Below are 19,162 nucleotides of genomic sequence, written 5' to 3'. Positions count from 1 at the left end.
AAGTAAAATAATCAATACCCTGCAAATTACATCTTATTGTTTATTTGTTTGTCATTAACATCCTTAGAATGTACTCGTAGTGAGATGGTTGTTGAATTACCCAGATTAAGGGGACCGTGATGTGCAACAATGCTCAAATTCCAACCCACAGAGTCACAAATGCTATCTAAAATCTAACTACATTTAAAATACAAGTGCAATGTAATGAAATAAAAGATGTCTTTAAAATAATATAACAACATTATAGTGATGTACATACATAATTTAACAGGGTTATTCTCAATATAAAAACGGTATTCTATTTTTAAATCATAATATTTCTTATTAGTACATACATACTGGTTGTAACGTGTCTGCACTCGGTTCAACTAACAATAACTAATGTTGATAATAAATAATACTATATGTAAGTGTTTAAACAACATACAACATCATTAAATTGCAATATATTCATTAAAATCGCTTACGTATCTTTCCTCAACTGTTTCAGCTTCAGTTTTCTTGCGTGTGTATACATCGTGTTAATTTATCGTTAATACGATCACATGCGTATTATTATTTATGTGTACATAAATACTTGCACATGTAAGTTAATAACATGTTTTATTGTCATTTCGCATGTTACCATAAATATATACATTCCGTAATACTATTTATTGGTCTTTTGCTTATGTAGTTTATAGTATATGTTTCAGGGTTTCCGAGGGATCCTATCGCTTACTTTAGTCTTAATATGGTCTCAATTAAAAAAAAAACAAATCTACGTGTTGTTATGATGATATTGTATACAAATAGAAAATAAAGGGCTACAAAAAAAGTTTAGTAGCAGCCCTTAGGGTTGGTTGGTATTTCATTGAAATTAGACACATGCTTTGTCTTAACAATATCTTCCTTTACCATTGAGCACGGGATGATTTTTATAATAATAAAAAAATCATAAAAATACTCAGCAGTGTTTGCCTGAGTTTGAACTCGCAGTCAGCGGTTAAGATGGACGTGCTCTAATAAAACAAGAAAGATTTAAAGAAAAAGATAATTCAAAAATCAAATCGAAATTATTTAAGCGTATATTGTGTCATATAGAAACATATCACCTATAACATAAAGTAATACGTAATAAAAAACCAACAAGAGAATGAAAAAAAAATCGACATAAAAATAATATGCTTGACTACAACGCACTCTTAATTAAAAACTGACCGAGATGAAAATCAATAACTTTTCGAAATTTGTGTTATATATTTTTAGTGTAAATACCATATTTTTGCAATTGCTGTAGAACTGTAACGAAAAGTCATAAGACAAAATTAAAACACGCATTGTCACAAACATACAAAATTTTAATTTTACAAAACAAATTTATTTTCTTTCATTCATTTTATAGAAGTTTTTTTTTTTTAATTTTTGAGCCATTATTGTACTGTTTATTTTTATTTTCCGACGATGTATTTTTCTAAGTGCGATAACCCGATTTAAAGTTTTCCATCACGCTGTATACGTGTCCTTTTTACATACAAGTGATTTCATTTCAAGTATGATGTTACATTAACTATACCCCGAACCTCTCAATAAATTTATTAATATAACTATCTGATAATAAAAATAATGTATTTCTCTTAAGCGAAATTATTCGCTTTCACAAAAGAAGTTTTCTAAAACTAATGATAAATTTAATGACTCCACTTTTCCCGACAATTCATTTTATGATTTATGGGCAAATCCTACCTTGACATTTGACATCATACGCTTTTACTGAAGAAAACGCGTTATCGTCACAAAAGTAGCTTGGACGCTAAGTGAAAGTGCGATTGTCAATAGTGAGTAAACAATGCAATCGTTATCAAATACAAACAAAGGAAATTACACTTTAATGCATTGTAATTAAAGTCAATGTTGTGTATTTTTATTGTTCATGTAAATGTTTGCGCTTATTGTATAACAATGACAATAATTTGATGAAACAATGGAGTTATCATTGTATAAAATAGCAAAGACATATAGAAACATTTCAATTATAAACCAGTTAGATATGAAAGCAATAGAAATAATAATTTTCTATAAAGAAAACAACTTTTGTTTTTGTTCGTATTATATGTGCGTCCCGTCGTTCAACCGACACAGCGGTTGTGTTGACCAGCACACATTCGTAAAGGTTCCTTACTTTATCATAGAACACAGATCGTATAGAGTATTTATCTACAAAATATAATTAAAAATTGACATATATTTTCAGTATCCAAAACAAAATTAAAATATTCTTCATTCTATTAGTCTCATAAAAGCACTATGAATCGTAATGTCACAGTGTAGAATTGAATGTAAAGTTTCCACCAGTTCGGTAAGTAGATTCTACCGAGAGGAACCAGCAAGAAACTCAGTAGTCTTGGTGCAAGGGCTCTGTGGAAGCCCCTCTGGGTAGGTACCACCCACTCATGAGATATTCTATCGTAGTAGTTAGTATTGTTGTGTTCCGATTTGAAAAGTGGGTGAGCCAGTGTAACTACAGGCACAAGGGACATAACATCTTAGTTCCCAAGGTTGGTGGCGCATTGGCGATGTGGTTAATATTTTTTACAGTACCATTGTCTATGGTCGTGACCACATACCGTCAGGTGGGTCCGCCATCCTATATCATAAAATAAAAAATAAAAAAGTATTCCCATCATTTTAATTACAGAGTACATACTCTGTAATTTAACTTTATAATATAGACATCTATGTAATAAAATAAAGAGGTTATATAGTGTCATAACTTTTTTTAGTATTTATCATTAAAAGTTAACACAAGTTGTTAAATTTTAAACTGTGCCACGGGTGTATAAAAAAAGGATGAAGCTCAAACAAATTGAATAAATTTCGAAAAATCATCAATGATACTTGAATTAACAATTACCGTTAATGGTTGTATCATCTAACTTCACTTAGAATTTTACTGATGATCGATGATGAAAAAATTAGTGACGGTACTCATTTTTCAGACTCGCTGTTCCAAGTTAAGCGTGCAGAAACATTATACTTTTCGGAAAATGTTGTAACATTAACAAGTTTCGTCAGATACCTCGTCGGTATATGTCACGACGAAGTTTTAGACTTTAATAATTAAAAACATTGACGCGAAATGCTGGCTGAACTTATAATGTAATTAAATAAGGTATTGATGAGCGTTAACAAATATAATGTCATTTTTAAGTTATTTTGCTGTAATCTGTTTGTGAGATAGTTCAAATAAATGAATTAATTTACGTTTTAGGTAATAAACTGTAGTGTTCTTCTGTAAGAACATATTTGGGACTCACTGCTGAACACCTAATACCGCACCTTAAAATATCGTACAGTTAAATGCGACATTGACAAAAATATATATAATATTTAGTTCTCTTTTATTTTGAAGGGGGTTTGGAGCTTACATTGTGTTGTTACATTTGTAATGTTTTCATCCGGATTATCCAGGCTTTCTTCACCGTGGACGAACCGAGCTACTGTATACAGGGACAGAGGACATAATATCTTAATTCCCCAGGGATTGATGGCGTATTTGCGGATGGAAGGAATGGTTAATATTTCTTACGTCGCTAACTTATGACCAGTGGTTACTACTTACCTGGCTTCAGCTCTCCAAAATAGCGTATCATTAATTCACAAGCGAGATATTAACTATATTATTCTAGTACAGCTAAAAATCTGAAGCATAATCCTGCGTGAATACTTCACGAATGTTTACGAGCCACAATAAAAACTCTTGGACTAGTTACAACATTCGACACCTTTACATAAGGACAATACAATATCTGAAAAAAATGTTCAACATTGTTGTATTGTCTTGGCTGTGAGTGAATCTTGATGACATGATAATAAGGCGACAAAACAATACATATTTTGTCGTTACTTTAAAGAAATCGGCTAAATTTTAATTCTGCCTAGACCGTGACGTTGGTACGTCGAGTCATAGATTGTCTTGTTTGCCTATATTTCGCATTGATACGATAAAATCTGACCGATTACAAAACGATTCTAACTGATACATCGATGTTTCTTTCTGAGGACTTTTTAAACTTTTCAGATTATATATTAGTGGGACCACAATATTTTATAGCAGTGTGTATCATCATGTTTAGTTACGGTGTCACAGTTCACCAAAGTAGAAGCTTTGTGCAGCACACTTTTACACAGCAGATCTGGGTGGGTTTTACCAAGTATATTATAATCTAGTATTGTGCGTCAATCGTTGATCGTGGTCAAATCAAATCGATCGATCGATCTTGATTCATCAGCGATTCTCGATCTCGACACCATCTGTCATTTGCCACGAAATTCATAAAAGCTATGCCACTTGGCCCGCAGATCTTAGTAGAAATATTACATTTCATTATTAGTCTCGTATTATATTTTTAATATAGTATGCGAATCTTCGTTAAATAAACCAAGTATCTACGTTTTTCTTTGTATAACTCGACTCGCTTCGAATCGATATAAATTATTCGCGTAACATGATTTATAAAATCGATTCGTTCCAATATTTTGTTGGGAAAGTTGTTTTTGTTCCAATCGATTATTTTGTTCGACGGCTTTAATCATAATTTTATGATGTCTATTCGAAATCTGTTTGAACCCTTTTTTTAATATTCACGGTTGGGTCTTGCAAACTAGGGGCCAATCGTCGGGGCGTGACGGTAGCATGCGATCCCATAATGCCCTCGTGAGAGTGTGTATAGCTTGTTTTTCAGTGGGTATTTTGAGCTGAAGCGCTTCTCGGTAGCGGTTAATCCCGAGTACAAATTGTCTTGCTGACTGAAGAAATAGTGGAAGGTGGGAATGGCCTGATGTTATAATTATAATGTAATTTGTAACAATGACCATCAAAATGAAAAAAAAAGTATTAAAAAAATATATTATAATTTTTATTTTTAAAGACTTATATTACCGGCTTATAAAAAAACAACTTTCTTCGGCTATTTTTTTTACTACATATTAACTTTCAATTTTTTTTTAAGCTGTGTAATTAGAAACGATTCTATTTACATAATGCTTTCATTTTTAATACTTAGAATTTATTTTATATACCAAAAATAAAGTATTTTTATCGTTGCCGATTAGAAGTGAGATTAGTATAATTTTATTTATGTATATATTAATAGTCTAGTAATTTTCAATAGTTAGAATAAATGAATTGGCGTCGAAATTAACATCAATGTCACAGATTATAAAACAAAATACAGATGGAGCGTGCGGAACATTATAGTGAAGCAATAAAAGCGAATACAAAATTAAAGGTGACCAAAAAGATTTCTAGCGCAGGACCAGTACTACTGAAGATTATCCGAGTGAAATATCTTATAACTTTTTACTAACTCAACGCGTGGCTTGAATATAATATTAACTGGATAAAAAACCATTGCAGAACAATTTAATCTGCACGGCACCCTTGAAAATACTTTAAGCAATAAAATTATTTTAATTATAATTTACTCACTTACGCTAACCGATAAAAATAAAAATCACTTTCGTTTATTGTGATAATTATAAAAAATAAGTTTTTATGTATGATCAACCAATACCAAAACATTTACTTTTTCAGCGTCCTATCTTCAAATAAAAATTCCATTACTTAGATTAAACATTATGTCACGTTCAGATCCACTTTACAGATCTTCTCTTCAGCTATTGACATATAAAAAATAGCTTCAAGTTACAATTAGGTATTCTAGTAGCACGGGAAACTTCGCGTTTATTCAAAATATTTTTACAAATTTCGAAACCTATGTTTTGTTTTGTTGTATTTTTTATACAGCCATAGCGCCGCTCTCTACCCGGCCAGTAACTATTAATAAGTATTTAATTCTTTATATAGTTAATTGCAATCAAGAATCCTCTTTAATTTTCTGCTCATCTACGACTGGAGCTCTTCAAAATGAGACCATAACAGATATTTTACGTGCAGCCATCGTCCCATAATCACTGGGACAAAAATCGGCTTATTCTACTAATATATAAGAGGATTCAATAAATTTTGGGTCTAGAAATAGCCTATTAAATTACACTTTATAGTATTATAATTAAACTTTATATATGTAAGAATTTGAAAATAATATTTAAAAAAAAAATCGTATTGAAATATTATCTTAGTTATTATCGAAGGTATATTATGTAACTATTACAACCGCCTTACTTGAATTTATACCATAGTAAGTAACGTCGCAATCTCTTACAAAATCTATCAATGGTTACGTCCATAAAAATGTACAGTCGGCCCTGATAATATGGTATCTAAGTATTTGTACTCTTAACCTTTTAAAAAGGTCAATTTTTTTGTTGGTATTATTCAATGTATTTTTTAGATAAGTTGTATCATTTATATACACAGCTAGATGACTAAGGATATCAAAGTTTTTTTTTTTTAATTTTCAATTATGATTTTAGTCGTACAATGTCTTCGGAGTGGAGGTTCTACTTTTATTTATAGTATGTGAACTCGTATGTCAAGTCAATGCGCCCTATATTTCGTCGTACCTTACTTGGTGAACCCAATTCTAATAGTATTTACAGCACAATATATACAACCTCAAAATGACTCAAAATCAATATCAAAATATTCTTTATTCAAGTATTTTCAAGTATTTATAAGTCAAGTTACAGCGTTCAATTAAATATAAAGCTATCACTTAGAGCTACTGACATTAAAACATAATAACAATATTAGATTACAACAGAACATCAGTGGCCGTCATTCATCTTATTTATAAAAAACCACAATAATCGAATTAAAAATTGTGTTACAATATTTTGGTTATCAATTGCTATTTTTTCGCCGACTGTATTTAAGTAATAAAATCGATGGCAAATTAAAGGCGTATCTTCAACGTAATTATTGCACATTTCGATTACTTAGTGACCAAGTGACATCGTCATGTAATGTTAATTTATGTCGTAATATTATTTGTAATAAGGTAAATATTCACGTAACGGAAATATACGTGCGTGCAACATAAACATTATAACTATAAAACAAAATTTCCTATATAATTGCATAATTTCATTGTTTGTAGAACGTTTACATTAGTACGCCATATTTATGCAAACTTCGATAATAATAGACGCTAGACAATTATATAATAACACTTTATATATAATGTACCTTTCACAAATTATATCGTTACACGTAAAAGTGAAAAAAATATTCGACGAAAATTATGTAAATATTCATTCCACAAAAGTATATTATTTATGAATGTTTTGTTACTTTAGTAATACATGTAATCATTTACGTTTGTAGTGTAGTATTATTATGAAAATTATATTTCTATATAAAATTAATGTGATACGTACAATTGTTAACCAAGAATTTATCTTTTCAGGTAAATAAATATCGTAGAGCGAAACAGGCCAGCCGTGCATGCTCGGCAGTGATTAGTGACCCACTGGAAGCAACCGGAACCATTATGCCATATACATCAACAACAATCTGAAACGATAGACCTGACTCGAATTGCAATTCAAAGAACCGTTAGTTAATTATGCTTATTTATTAACTCGCGACATGATGGAGGAGGTGACTACACGCCCCAATTTGGAGTACATCTCCCCTCTTCCCCCTAAAGTGAAACAAATTACCGGATCGACTACTTTTACGCAGATAACCGGAGATGATACTAGCCTTCGAGTGAACGGATTCGCCGATAGTCGTTCAGACATGGACTCTCTAAGTTCGATGCACTCTCTTGTCCTTAATTCTAAGACACCAACAACAACGGTATATTTAGCGGCGATCCAGCCAGAGCGACCCGCGATCGCTCCTAGTGCAGACGCACTCACCAACGGTCCACACGTGGTCACTATCAGAATAAACACGGATGCTGATAAGCCGAAGGCGCCGAAAATATCAAGCGTCCATCTCAAAAGTGATGTCGACTTTGATACTTATAAAATCAATGACAACAGCAAGAAGAACAACAGCTTAGTCAGACTCAACGTCGAGGAGAGTCGGCCGAAAATTTTAGATAATGAGGATATGTTAAAGGTGGATAAACCACCGTACATCTATTGTAATTCGTACGTGAACACAATGTCTAATATCGTAATGTCGAGTGGCCAATGCTCTCCAAGTGACACTCTAGATTCGGGTACGTGCAGCGACCTTGACGGTACACCACCACCACTTCCAAAAAAGAAGACATTAAAATCTAACTCCGCAAAGAAAGTCTCCGTTACGGTAATTAACCAGTCAAGAAATCAAAGCGAGGTCGATTTCGAAGATAACGACTCAAACATATCGTGTGACTCGCTAAATAGTAGCGAGTTAAATGGAAGCGTGCACGCCGACGAAAGTCACAGCGACGACGCGAGTAAAAAAGAAAAGAAACAGTCTTCCGAGGCAGCGCCACAAGCGCTAGCCAAAGCGAACAATAAAGACGGCAGCTTTCTACCACAAGGTCTTCTTCAAGACATTAGAGATCGTTCAGCGAAACTCAGCACGGTCGAAACTGAAAGTGAGTTGCAGACTGAGCGGAATGAGGAAGTGAGTCAGAATATTAATGATAATGCAAATATATCAAAAGAAAGCGCTCAACTCACATCGTTCCGTTTAGTTTCCCAGCTTAATAGCGAAGTGAAGAAAAACAGTGCGGAATTGCTACCGGTAACTGAAACCAAAACGCCCCTTATTAGCAAGAGCACGTATGAAGAAAGAAAGCAATCGGAGAAAATGAAAGACGATTTATGTTATAGCAGCCACTACTTCGATACGGACAAATTTTATGACTTCCACTTAAATGAAAAACAATTTGATGATATGTCGGTGAAAAGTGTGAGTGAAAATAAAAGTGTTTGTGAACAGCTATCGGAAATTGAATATTTTGCGGGAATAAAAGATTACAAAAGTGAGGAAGCACCATCTACTATAAAAAGTTCAAAGGGAACAATTCGTGGTGTAAAAAACCGCGTTCGTGCAGGGATTGCGACATTTCTTCAGATGCAAAGCACGACGAAGGTATGTCTTAATTTTTTTTTTAATTAGAGCATATTAAATACAACTATTATTTTACTAAACAACGATAGAATGCTTAGTCAAAAACGCATTAGTCGGAATTAATTGCGCGTCAAAAACTTCAAGTAAAAATGAGACAATTATTTATTTCTTTTATTTAGTGCCCATTACAATGTCAAGCTGGTAGATTACGAATCAGAAAGTTTGCACTAACTGCTCATTATACACGTACTGATTTTAGAGGTCACAGTCAAGTATTTGAAAGTGCACGCAAGCACGTACCCTAGGGTATTACGACCGTTTTATTGAGGTGCAAGACTACCGAATACGACGTATCGATATAGTCGACAATAACAAATAATTAATTATGTTTTTGTATTGAAAGATCATTAATGAATTAGGATATTTGTAATTTTATTTTTCGATACGTGTGATTGTCACTGAACGCCTCCTAAATATTATACATAACAAGTATATTTAAATGGTCATAAGCTATCTATATATAGAATTTGTCTTACGATTCAAATAGGTATTTATTTCACAAAATACAAAGAGACCAAGAGAATCGGAATTTCTGCCTCCATGAGATACATAATAATCTATCTATCGGATAAAATAAATTGTACAGTTGGAAAGAATACAAGTATTTATAAAATACAAGAATAAAAAACACTCATGAATATGTTTAGGAAATCGTCTAAACATAAAACAAAATTGTTATATACATTATCATTTATAACAGCATTGTTTTTAGAAGTTTTGAAATATTTAAATGAGAACCTTCATAATATTTAAACAATGGCACAATAATACGAGTAACAAGCAACAATTAAAGTCTTAATTACATTTGTAATTATTAACGGATGATCTGGTTAATTCTTTGCTCAACAAAGGCCTATTGTCATTTAAACGACGGTTAATTTTATACGCATGACAGTATATGACTATACCACGACTTCGGTTAATGTTATTAAGTTATCATAACTCTCAAAGATCTAACAATGGTGTCACGATTTAAAATTCATATTTATAAAGTAATTTATTATTTTGACTGACTTTCGTCAATTTTTATAAAACAATTGTTTAAGTCAAATATTTCTGACAAAATAATTGTTACGTTAATAATATCCTTATTTAATATAATGGTTTGGTTAATCCAATTGTTTGCGAGGGTTACGTAGGTCTCTGAAGCTTGATTACTTGGAAATCAGAGGAACCCTTTCATGCCACAGGGAATTCGCATCTTTAATCCTCACTGGGACATGATAATCCATTAATCTAAAACGAGTCGGCATTACAATAATAGACTGTAGTCACTATTCAAAATTAATGTACTACACATTTTTCTCATTTAAGAAATAATAAATACTTAACGCTTAAATATACAGCTAACGAATTAATATTTGCCGAAATAATATATCTTTATAAAGATCAAAATATTCTTTATTCAAGTAGACTCATAAAAGCACTTTTGAATCGTCATGTTACAGTGTTAAATCAAATAAAACTCCTAAAAGAAACGTTATTTTTTGTAATGCCTAACTGAAAAAAACTACTAAAAAGTAAACACTTCCGAAGTTGAACCCGCTCTAAATTTAGACTATTAACGTGACTAGCGTTGATGTCAAAATAAAAACTTATGAAAAAGTATCCTTAAATAAAATAATTCTGAAAGATTCGTTAAGATTTTTTTTTATGATATCAGTAGGTGGACGAGCAGATGGGCCACCTGATGGTAGGTGGTCACCACCGTCCATAGACAATGGCGTTGTAAGAAATATGAACCATTCCTTACATCACCAATGCGCACCAACCTTGGGAACTAAGATGTTACGTCCCTTGTGCCTGTAGTTACACTGGCTCACTCACCCTTCTAACTGGAACACAACAATACTGAATACTGCTGTTTGGCGGTAGAATATCTGATGAGTGGGTGGTACCTACCCAGACGGGCTTGCACAAAGCCCTACCACCAAGTATTATTTAAGTAGAACTTTTAATAACAGCAATAAAATCATTAACAAATCTGTCCGATGATAAGAAACTAATGAAACAGATGATATGACAAGTTATTTGTCAATGCCACGAGATTGAGTATGAGAATTTGTTTAAGAACGTTACTTCAAACAATAGACGAAACGATAAAAGAAAATACCTCAACGTGTTCTATTGTCATTGTTTTGACATTGAATGATTACAAGCAGATTCCCTGCTTTGGTTATAATGCTTATCTATATATATTGCCTCATTGGTAAAATTGCTCGGTCGATGTAAGTCCTAGGTTCAAAGGTGTAAGGTCAATAAGATTGCTTGGGTTATTTTTGAATAAGGAATTTAGCTGCGGTAGACTGTAAAGCCTTAGAATGTTCATAAAGCATTTGACCGGATTTCACTGTATGTGTGTCGAATTATTGTCGTCTCTTTTTTCTGCTTGGTAGTAGATCTTTTTGAAAGCCAATCTTAGTAGGTATCACTTACCGATTAGATATATATGTTACCATCAAGTGTCAAAAATAATATTGCTGTGTTTCCTTTGAAGGGTGTGTAAGTCAGTGTAATCACATACACGAGAGCCATAACATCTTAGTTCCAAAAGTTAACTAAGAAATGGTTGAAATTTCATACGGCACCACTTACAATCAGGTACCACATTTAGCCACCTGCCTACACATGCCATAAAAAGCTTGAATGAGGGAATAGAGCACACCTGCGTTTGCGTACGCACTCGTAAGTATCTCCCACGCAATCCTCCGATGAGAATTTATAATCGAAATCGGTCAGTTTTTAATCATCATATTTCTCTATGTAAAAAGCGATAACTTCTAATTTAACATTATTTTCTAGAATCTCCTCGTCAGAAATAGATACCGAAATATTTTCGTAACCCGTCTTCAATATGCACGTCTCCCGAAAAAGCATTCTCAAAAGTGATACACTATCAGTTTCTGTGGCTCAAAACAGCAACAAAGTTTTCCAATATATCGGACTAGAAATGAATTGATAAATGAAATGCCATTACTGATACAACCGTGAATGAAACAAACTAGAACGTAAGAAAAAAGTCCATAGAGGAAGCTGTTTGACTAAAATAACTTGTTAATTAAATTCTTTTAATGTTTTGATCTGTGAACAGCTCAATAATCTTTAAATAAGATTAGGTAAGATATAATAGACTTCTATTATCAATATATTTATAACTATTTTGAATTCGTAATTACAACATAATTAAGAAGTCGATAAACTCGTATCGATCTTACATAATTTGCGTATACATTTTAACCGCCTACGTCGGTTTTACACAACCGATTCAAAACGTATTACGTTTAGACGTTATTATGGAACAGCTGATCAGATTCATCTTTGTATTGAACGATTGCTTAAAAAAGTTACACGACAATCTGATAATACTATATTTGTTGTGTAATGTATTGTATCCAAACAAATGTCAATTATAGAATTTGTACAAAACTTTTGTCGTCCAAATATTTATCGCCCTCGAGAAGTTTAACAGGGCATTATCGTGGTAAAATGAATACTATTCCTTAATACACTTGATCAGTGCGGGATTAAGGGCGAGACCCGTAGCAAATTATCTCAAAGAGCGCTTGATCTGCTATGTGTTCTTAAGTATAAAGTGGTAAAAAAACCATTACATTCAGGTTACATTTTTGTGGGTAATTGACAGTATAGTCGATTATAGGCCCTGCTAGGCTCTGAACGATACAAAAAGTCAGAGATTTGATTGTTAATGACTAACAATTGAAAACTGACTGACTACACAATTTTTTTTAAAAATTACACTCAGGGAGAGATGAGTGGGCATAAATATGCGGGATCCCCTTTCGGGAGTTCGTAGCAATTGCTACTCTTGGTACGTGGTTAATCCGGCACTGACTTGAATGATTAATTTAAGTTATAATTATCTTAACATAATATTGACATTTACCTTATCGTTTTTAATAAACTGTTATACAATAAGACCATCAGTAGAGCTGTTCCGTAAGAATAAATAAACTTACCACTGGACATGATCATGATATATCAGAAAGTGATATTATGCGACATTTACTATATTTTTTTAACATTTAAAGCATACCTATTAAAATAGCGTATCACCGTAAGTCGAATTTCATCATTTCACTTGTGAGTTCGAAGTGAGTTCTAACAGACCAAGATTGTGAAACGTCAGAACGATATGCCTATATTGGCCCAGTGGTTAGAACGCGTGCATCTTAACCGATGATTTCGGGTTCAAACCCAGGCAGGCACCACTGAATTTTCATGTGTTTAATTTGTGTTTATAATTCATCTCGTGCTCGGCGGTGAAGGAAAACATCGTGAGGAAACCTGCATGTGTGTAATTTCAACGAAATTCTGCCACATGTGTGTTCCACCAACCCGCATTGGAGCAGCGTCGTGGAATATGCTCCATACCTTCTCAACGGGAGAGGAGGCCTTAGCCCAGCAGTGGGAAATTTACAGGCTGATTATGTTGTTGCTATATGTTATTGCACTGTCTCACTCACCCTGCAAACTGGAACATCACAATGATATAGATAGTTAACGATAAATTGATCGTATAAAGAGGTTTTAAGTGATTGGAAACCGTGAGTAAATCTGCATATCCGCCAACACGACATTAATTCATCGTCATTAGATCGATAATTAATTTTTTCACCAATCTTTGCATTCAAACATCCTAATATTCCCACAAAAGATACCCGTTATTCAGACAAACATAATTCCAAGTTAACATTAATTTTTTTGTCAAGTAATAACATGTAATCTCACACCAACCACATTATAATTATCGCACTTAAAATCAAAATAATTACAGCCCTTGAACGTACATCTGTCAACTATTTCCCGCTTTTCCAAGTCTAGTGATTAAAGTAAAAATGCCATTTCCTTGCAAAGATCTCACGATGAGAGGAAGAGACATCATATAATGATTCAATAGAAATACGCGATGCTGGGAAAGTTGGACAAAAAAATAATGTATTTGCTTTGTCTCGTTAGAAACGTATGCTGTAATTGTTCTATATATGGTCAATGGATTCAATTTAAATTTAAACAATTACAAATTATTTGTTAATTTATATTGACGTTATGTACGTTTCTTTCTAATAACATACAATAAATATTTTACTCTAGTTCAAACCACGTCTCCACCATTCAATTTTCCTGTATCTAATTTGTATTTATAGTCCATCTTATGCTAGTCGATGAAAAAATATGTCGTTAGAAAATCTGCATATGTCGGATGAAAGTATGCTACAGTGTATCCAACCCGTATTGGAGCAGCTTGGTGGTATGTGCTTCAAAAATCAAAGGATATGAGCCCCAGGCTAGTCGTGGAACATTCACAGGCTGTAACTTTCTTAATAAATAAAAATCTCTAATGGAAATCATGTCATTATCATCATTTTTGTCATTATGTTTGCTTATTTCAACCATGAGTTAACCATTTGAATAAATCTACTTCGGTGGCTTCGCTCAGAAGTTAGGTATAAAATACCATAAAAATCCGATGTCCTTCCTTGAAGTTCAGCTTTCTTCATACAAAATTTCATCAAATTCTGTTCGGTGGTTTGTCCGTGAAAGAGCAACAGATAGATAGACATTTACTTTGGCATTTATAATATAAATATAGAAGTATAGATATAGGATGAAAGGTAATCAATGTGCTATTCCAGAATATAACATTATAGTCTGGAATGACACGTCTCTGTGCCAAATTTCATTGAGATCCATTCAGTTATTCTTGCGCGACTAAGTTCCAAACATCCATCCAAAATTTCGCATTTAGAATATCAGTAAGATAAATTACAAGAACATTAACGATATATTAAAATAACATTCTTTAAGCATTCTACTTCAATTTATTCGTATCGAGATGATAAAATCGATGTTTACGAGCATCGAGAAATCGCTCGCTCATTAAACATTATGAACACGGCCAAGCTAGCTTAGATTTCTACTACTTTGCTACATAATCCGATCAATTTGTATTGAATCAGACAGCTCATTACTATCGTATTATTTTCAATTTGTCGCAATTGACATTTAATAGCAACCGAGTATCATTATTTTTGATAACGTTTTTTTGTTTTAACGATATTTTCTCTCGTTATTTTCATCCGTTTCTTTACGTTATGTTTAATAGTGATAGTTAGGAACTAAATTTTATTTACGGCGTGACATGTAAATTTGTTCAGTAGGATTATAATAATTACGAGTATTGTTATCTAAGAGATGAGAAATTATTAATTAAAATGTTAATGTGAAACTGTTAATACATTAAGAATATTTAATTAATAATTAATTAAATCGTTTTAGAATGTCAAACGATTTGTAAACTTTTAAATAAACAAAATTAATTAATGCTAAAATTAATTTGACAAATGTAATTTACACATAGCGTTTATAATTCAGCGAATGAAATTCTGGCAAATTTTGGAACAGCCTAGTGGTATAAGCTTCAAACCATCAACAGTGGGACTTTTAAAGGCTGTTATTTTAGTTTATTATTGGAATTCCAACAAATTAAACGCAACATATAGCCCGTCTGAGTAAATCCCAATCATCATAATATATTCTAATGCCAAACAGCGATAATTAAATACTAATCATCGCTGCTTGGCATTGGCGTTATGTTCCGGTTTTAAGGGCGAGTGAGCCAGTATAAATACAGGAACAATGACAGGACTTCTTAGATCCCAAGATTAGTGGCAAATTGGCGTTGTAATGAATAGTCAATCCATCAGTTGGCCCATTTGGCCGTCCGCCTACCTAACCAACAAAACCAGCTAGTGGATCCTACCGATCTTCTTCTTGCTTACTACCGGTCTTTTACCTTACATCTTGATATTTATTACAAACCAAGGTAAATATTATATTTGATGTTAAACAGTCGATAGCGACTGATTAAGAATATTACTTCTTGTTCGACAATTGTTTTTTATTGTGACAATTAAAAATCAAAACGACCTTCGTCCAGTTCTTTTTTACATCTTGTTATATATACTAGTATATATGTACATTAATGTTTGTCTTCCGTGTGTATATAAAGACGTGAATCGTCCTTGATATTAAAGAACTATGATACATTCACTAGCGAAATTTATTTTAATGTTTGTAATTTTAAAATATTTATAAATATGTATGTTACAACAATTTTATTGCTTAAACAACTCAACTTTATTGATGTGAGGAATGGAATTAATTGACTTTTTTGTTAATGTTGTTACAAATATTCAATTTCCATTTTTTGTTATCTTATATCTTAATATGATCTATGTTAAGATCTAACAATGTTATATACATATAAATGTATGTTCATATATAGCAACATTACGATAACAAATTATAGTTAGAAAGTTTTCATTAATCGTAATTAATCGAAATCATGCTTCACTTTTAGGGTCGAGGTGTTTTTTTCGTCTTTAATTTAACCTCTTTTAAGCAATTCAATATCAACAGATTGAGCTGAAATTTTGCATTCACTCACTGAAACCATACAAATAAGTATAAATAAAACTGTTAAAAATTCTGCTTAAAATTACCGCAAAAAAAGATCGGTTTGATTGGTTTGAAAATTTTTGATGTACCTTTAGTTTTATTTTGAGATAGCTAAGCGGCTATAAAATATGAGATTAACCAAGTGTGAGCAAATATTAAAAAAAAAAAAAACCGAGGCAACCTGCATATGTGAACAAACCCGCAATCGAGAAACGTAAAATACGTTCCAATACTTTTTTTCTTTAACATGACGCTACATTATTTTTATTTTACACCTAGAAACTGCTTATCTCCTACAGTACTTCGTTGTTAAATTCGCTGAAAATAATATTTTGATACAAGTACTTATATTGTTGCTTAAAGATGAGATGAATTGAAACAAATTAATTCGGTCAAGGCTGAATTTTGCACATGATTACGAAAAACAGTTTGATTTATATGTAAGTGGTATTTAATGTTTATTTGACGCTGTTTCAATTTGAGCAGCCAATCATAAAATGAGTAAAAAAATTAAATATGTACTTAATATTAAATACGATAAAAAATAAAACAAAATATTAAACTTATATTACGCTACAGTGTTTAAGGAACTCCGTTTCAACCTTGGTATTTACGAGTACTTTCATTCAGCGTAAAAAATACTAAGTATTTGCATATTCGTACAGTCGGCTACAGAATTTGATTAATAAAACTTTAGCCCAGCATATACGTCGCCGGGATTCCCAGGAGATGAAGTTTATAGAAAACCAATTGATAAATATGGAGTAAATAATATAATTTATACGCAATATATACGAATTATGAGTTATATATAATACTTGTGTGCTTAGAGCGTGCCTATGCCTTTCGTTATGTTAAGTAATACACCATCTCAATTCATAAAAACGTTGCGTTTGAAATACAGATATTTAAATTTTTTAAATGGCAGGTGTCGTCGAACACCTGTTTGGAACGAAGATGCTCTTGCTATGTATTATGTAATAAAAAACGGACAATGAAAAATATGAACAACATTTGAGAACAATTTAATGATAATAAAAAACGGACAATGAAAAATATGAACAACATTTGAGAACAATTTAATGACAAGAAATATTTTTTTTAGCAAAAAATCTATGCGAATTATAACTTAAATATATATATAAAACCGTATAAAATAGAAAGAAATAGAGCTAAAGAAAATAGTAGGAAAGGTCGCCTGAAGGGGACGTAACGCTTTTGTCTCACTTGACGGTTTCGGACAGTTCACTTTACTGTAACCCGTGTAAAAGAACTCCGTTCCATAACACATTCATGTGTAAGTACATTTACCTCACATTACGACTCGTATATGTTATACGAGTGTAAGATCATAGACATCCAACGTGTATCTAATAAATGTCTAATAATCTTGATAAATGCATCGAGTTTTAAGGATTTTCTGCTGCCAACAGTACATATATTAATGTCTCGACCGGTTAATCCACTGGGCGTCGCGACATCAATACGTTTTCTATTAATATGAATATTATTAATAATTTTATTTACTAAATAGCGATTTCAAAATGATATAGTTGAGACTGTCGGTCATATTTAGTACTAGGTGTAGACTTCGAGCGCGCTTGAATTTACCAATAAAGTTAATTTTGTAGCCTAAGTTACTCCTTATTACATCAGCTTTCTCCCAGTGAATGTATCGTTAAAATCGGTCCAACCGTTCCAGAGTTTAGCCGGAACAAACAGACAGACAACAATTGTAATTGTCTTTTGGTATATGTACCGTCTATATACACATGCGTATGTATACACGGTACATGCATTTAGTAAAAAGTGGTTATTTTAATAATACAAACATACACTCCAGTTTTATTATATGTGTAGATGTAAAAATGAGGTTGATTAATAAGGGGGTCGACTTTTAAGATGCGGCTAAAGATCGGACCTATTTTTGGAAATCAGATTTTTTATAGATCATATCGTTTTGAATAAGTACGTGCGCAAACAGACGAGAGCATTATCTTTCTTGATATGGCTGTTATTCACAAATTACGATCATAACACGTGGGCAACAAGTGAGATGACCCGGTTTTTCTTGCTTTCCGAGCCACACTAGTAAACTTCTTCCATTATCTTGCTTTGGAAATGCTACTGAATTTTTATTGCTTGGCTCGAAATGTGAACTCAGGACCTCGAGTGCCGTACAAGTTACTAGATCAACGGACCGTCGGTGTATGATATAACAATCACGGACAGTATGTCTCGATTTGACGTAGAAGCATCGTTTATTGCAAGAAAAAATAACAAACGCCTAACACTTTCTCTGTTTCCTGACAGGTTGGGTAATTCAAGATTAGCCGACTAAATAATTAAACTGCAGTTCAACTGTATATACAGGGATTACGTAGCCTTTATTTTAAGTCAGGTATAACCTATCTGTATTCCATATTTCATTTAAATCTGTCCGGCTATTTTTGAGTGATTGAGTAACATTCATACTTTCACATTTATATGAAGACACACTAATTTGAATTCTGAATGGAATTACATAAAGTTTAAAATTGTATAAATAATATATTTAACAAAATAATAAGAAAAATACAGCTTTAGGTATTTTTTGTAACCATGAGAATTATTAATTGAAGTTTTAATTGAAACGATTAAACCTAAACAAATCGTATTTTC

At 32.4% G+C, this 19,162-nt stretch overlaps 1 protein-coding gene across 1 annotated transcript in view; it reads left to right on the top strand.

Annotated features, from left to right (window-relative positions):
* Positions 1–19,162, top strand: part of LOC113393609 (glutaredoxin domain-containing cysteine-rich protein CG31559-like) — a 92,761-nt gene that overhangs the window by 30,552 nt on the left and 43,047 nt on the right. Inside the window, exon 2 of the mRNA XM_064218476.1 lies at positions 7,353–8,983. Coding sequence (XP_064074546.1) covers positions 7,535–8,983 — 1,449 coding nt within the window. The 5' untranslated portion in view covers positions 7,353–7,534. The remainder of the gene's footprint in view (positions 1–7,352; positions 8,984–19,162) is intronic.

The sequence above is a fragment of the Vanessa tameamea genome, chromosome 22 (assembly GCF_037043105.1).
Source record: "Vanessa tameamea isolate UH-Manoa-2023 chromosome 22, ilVanTame1 primary haplotype, whole genome shotgun sequence".
Classification (NCBI taxonomy): domain Eukaryota; kingdom Metazoa; phylum Arthropoda; class Insecta; order Lepidoptera; family Nymphalidae; genus Vanessa; species Vanessa tameamea.
This window is presented reverse-complemented; position numbering and strand designations above follow the sequence as displayed.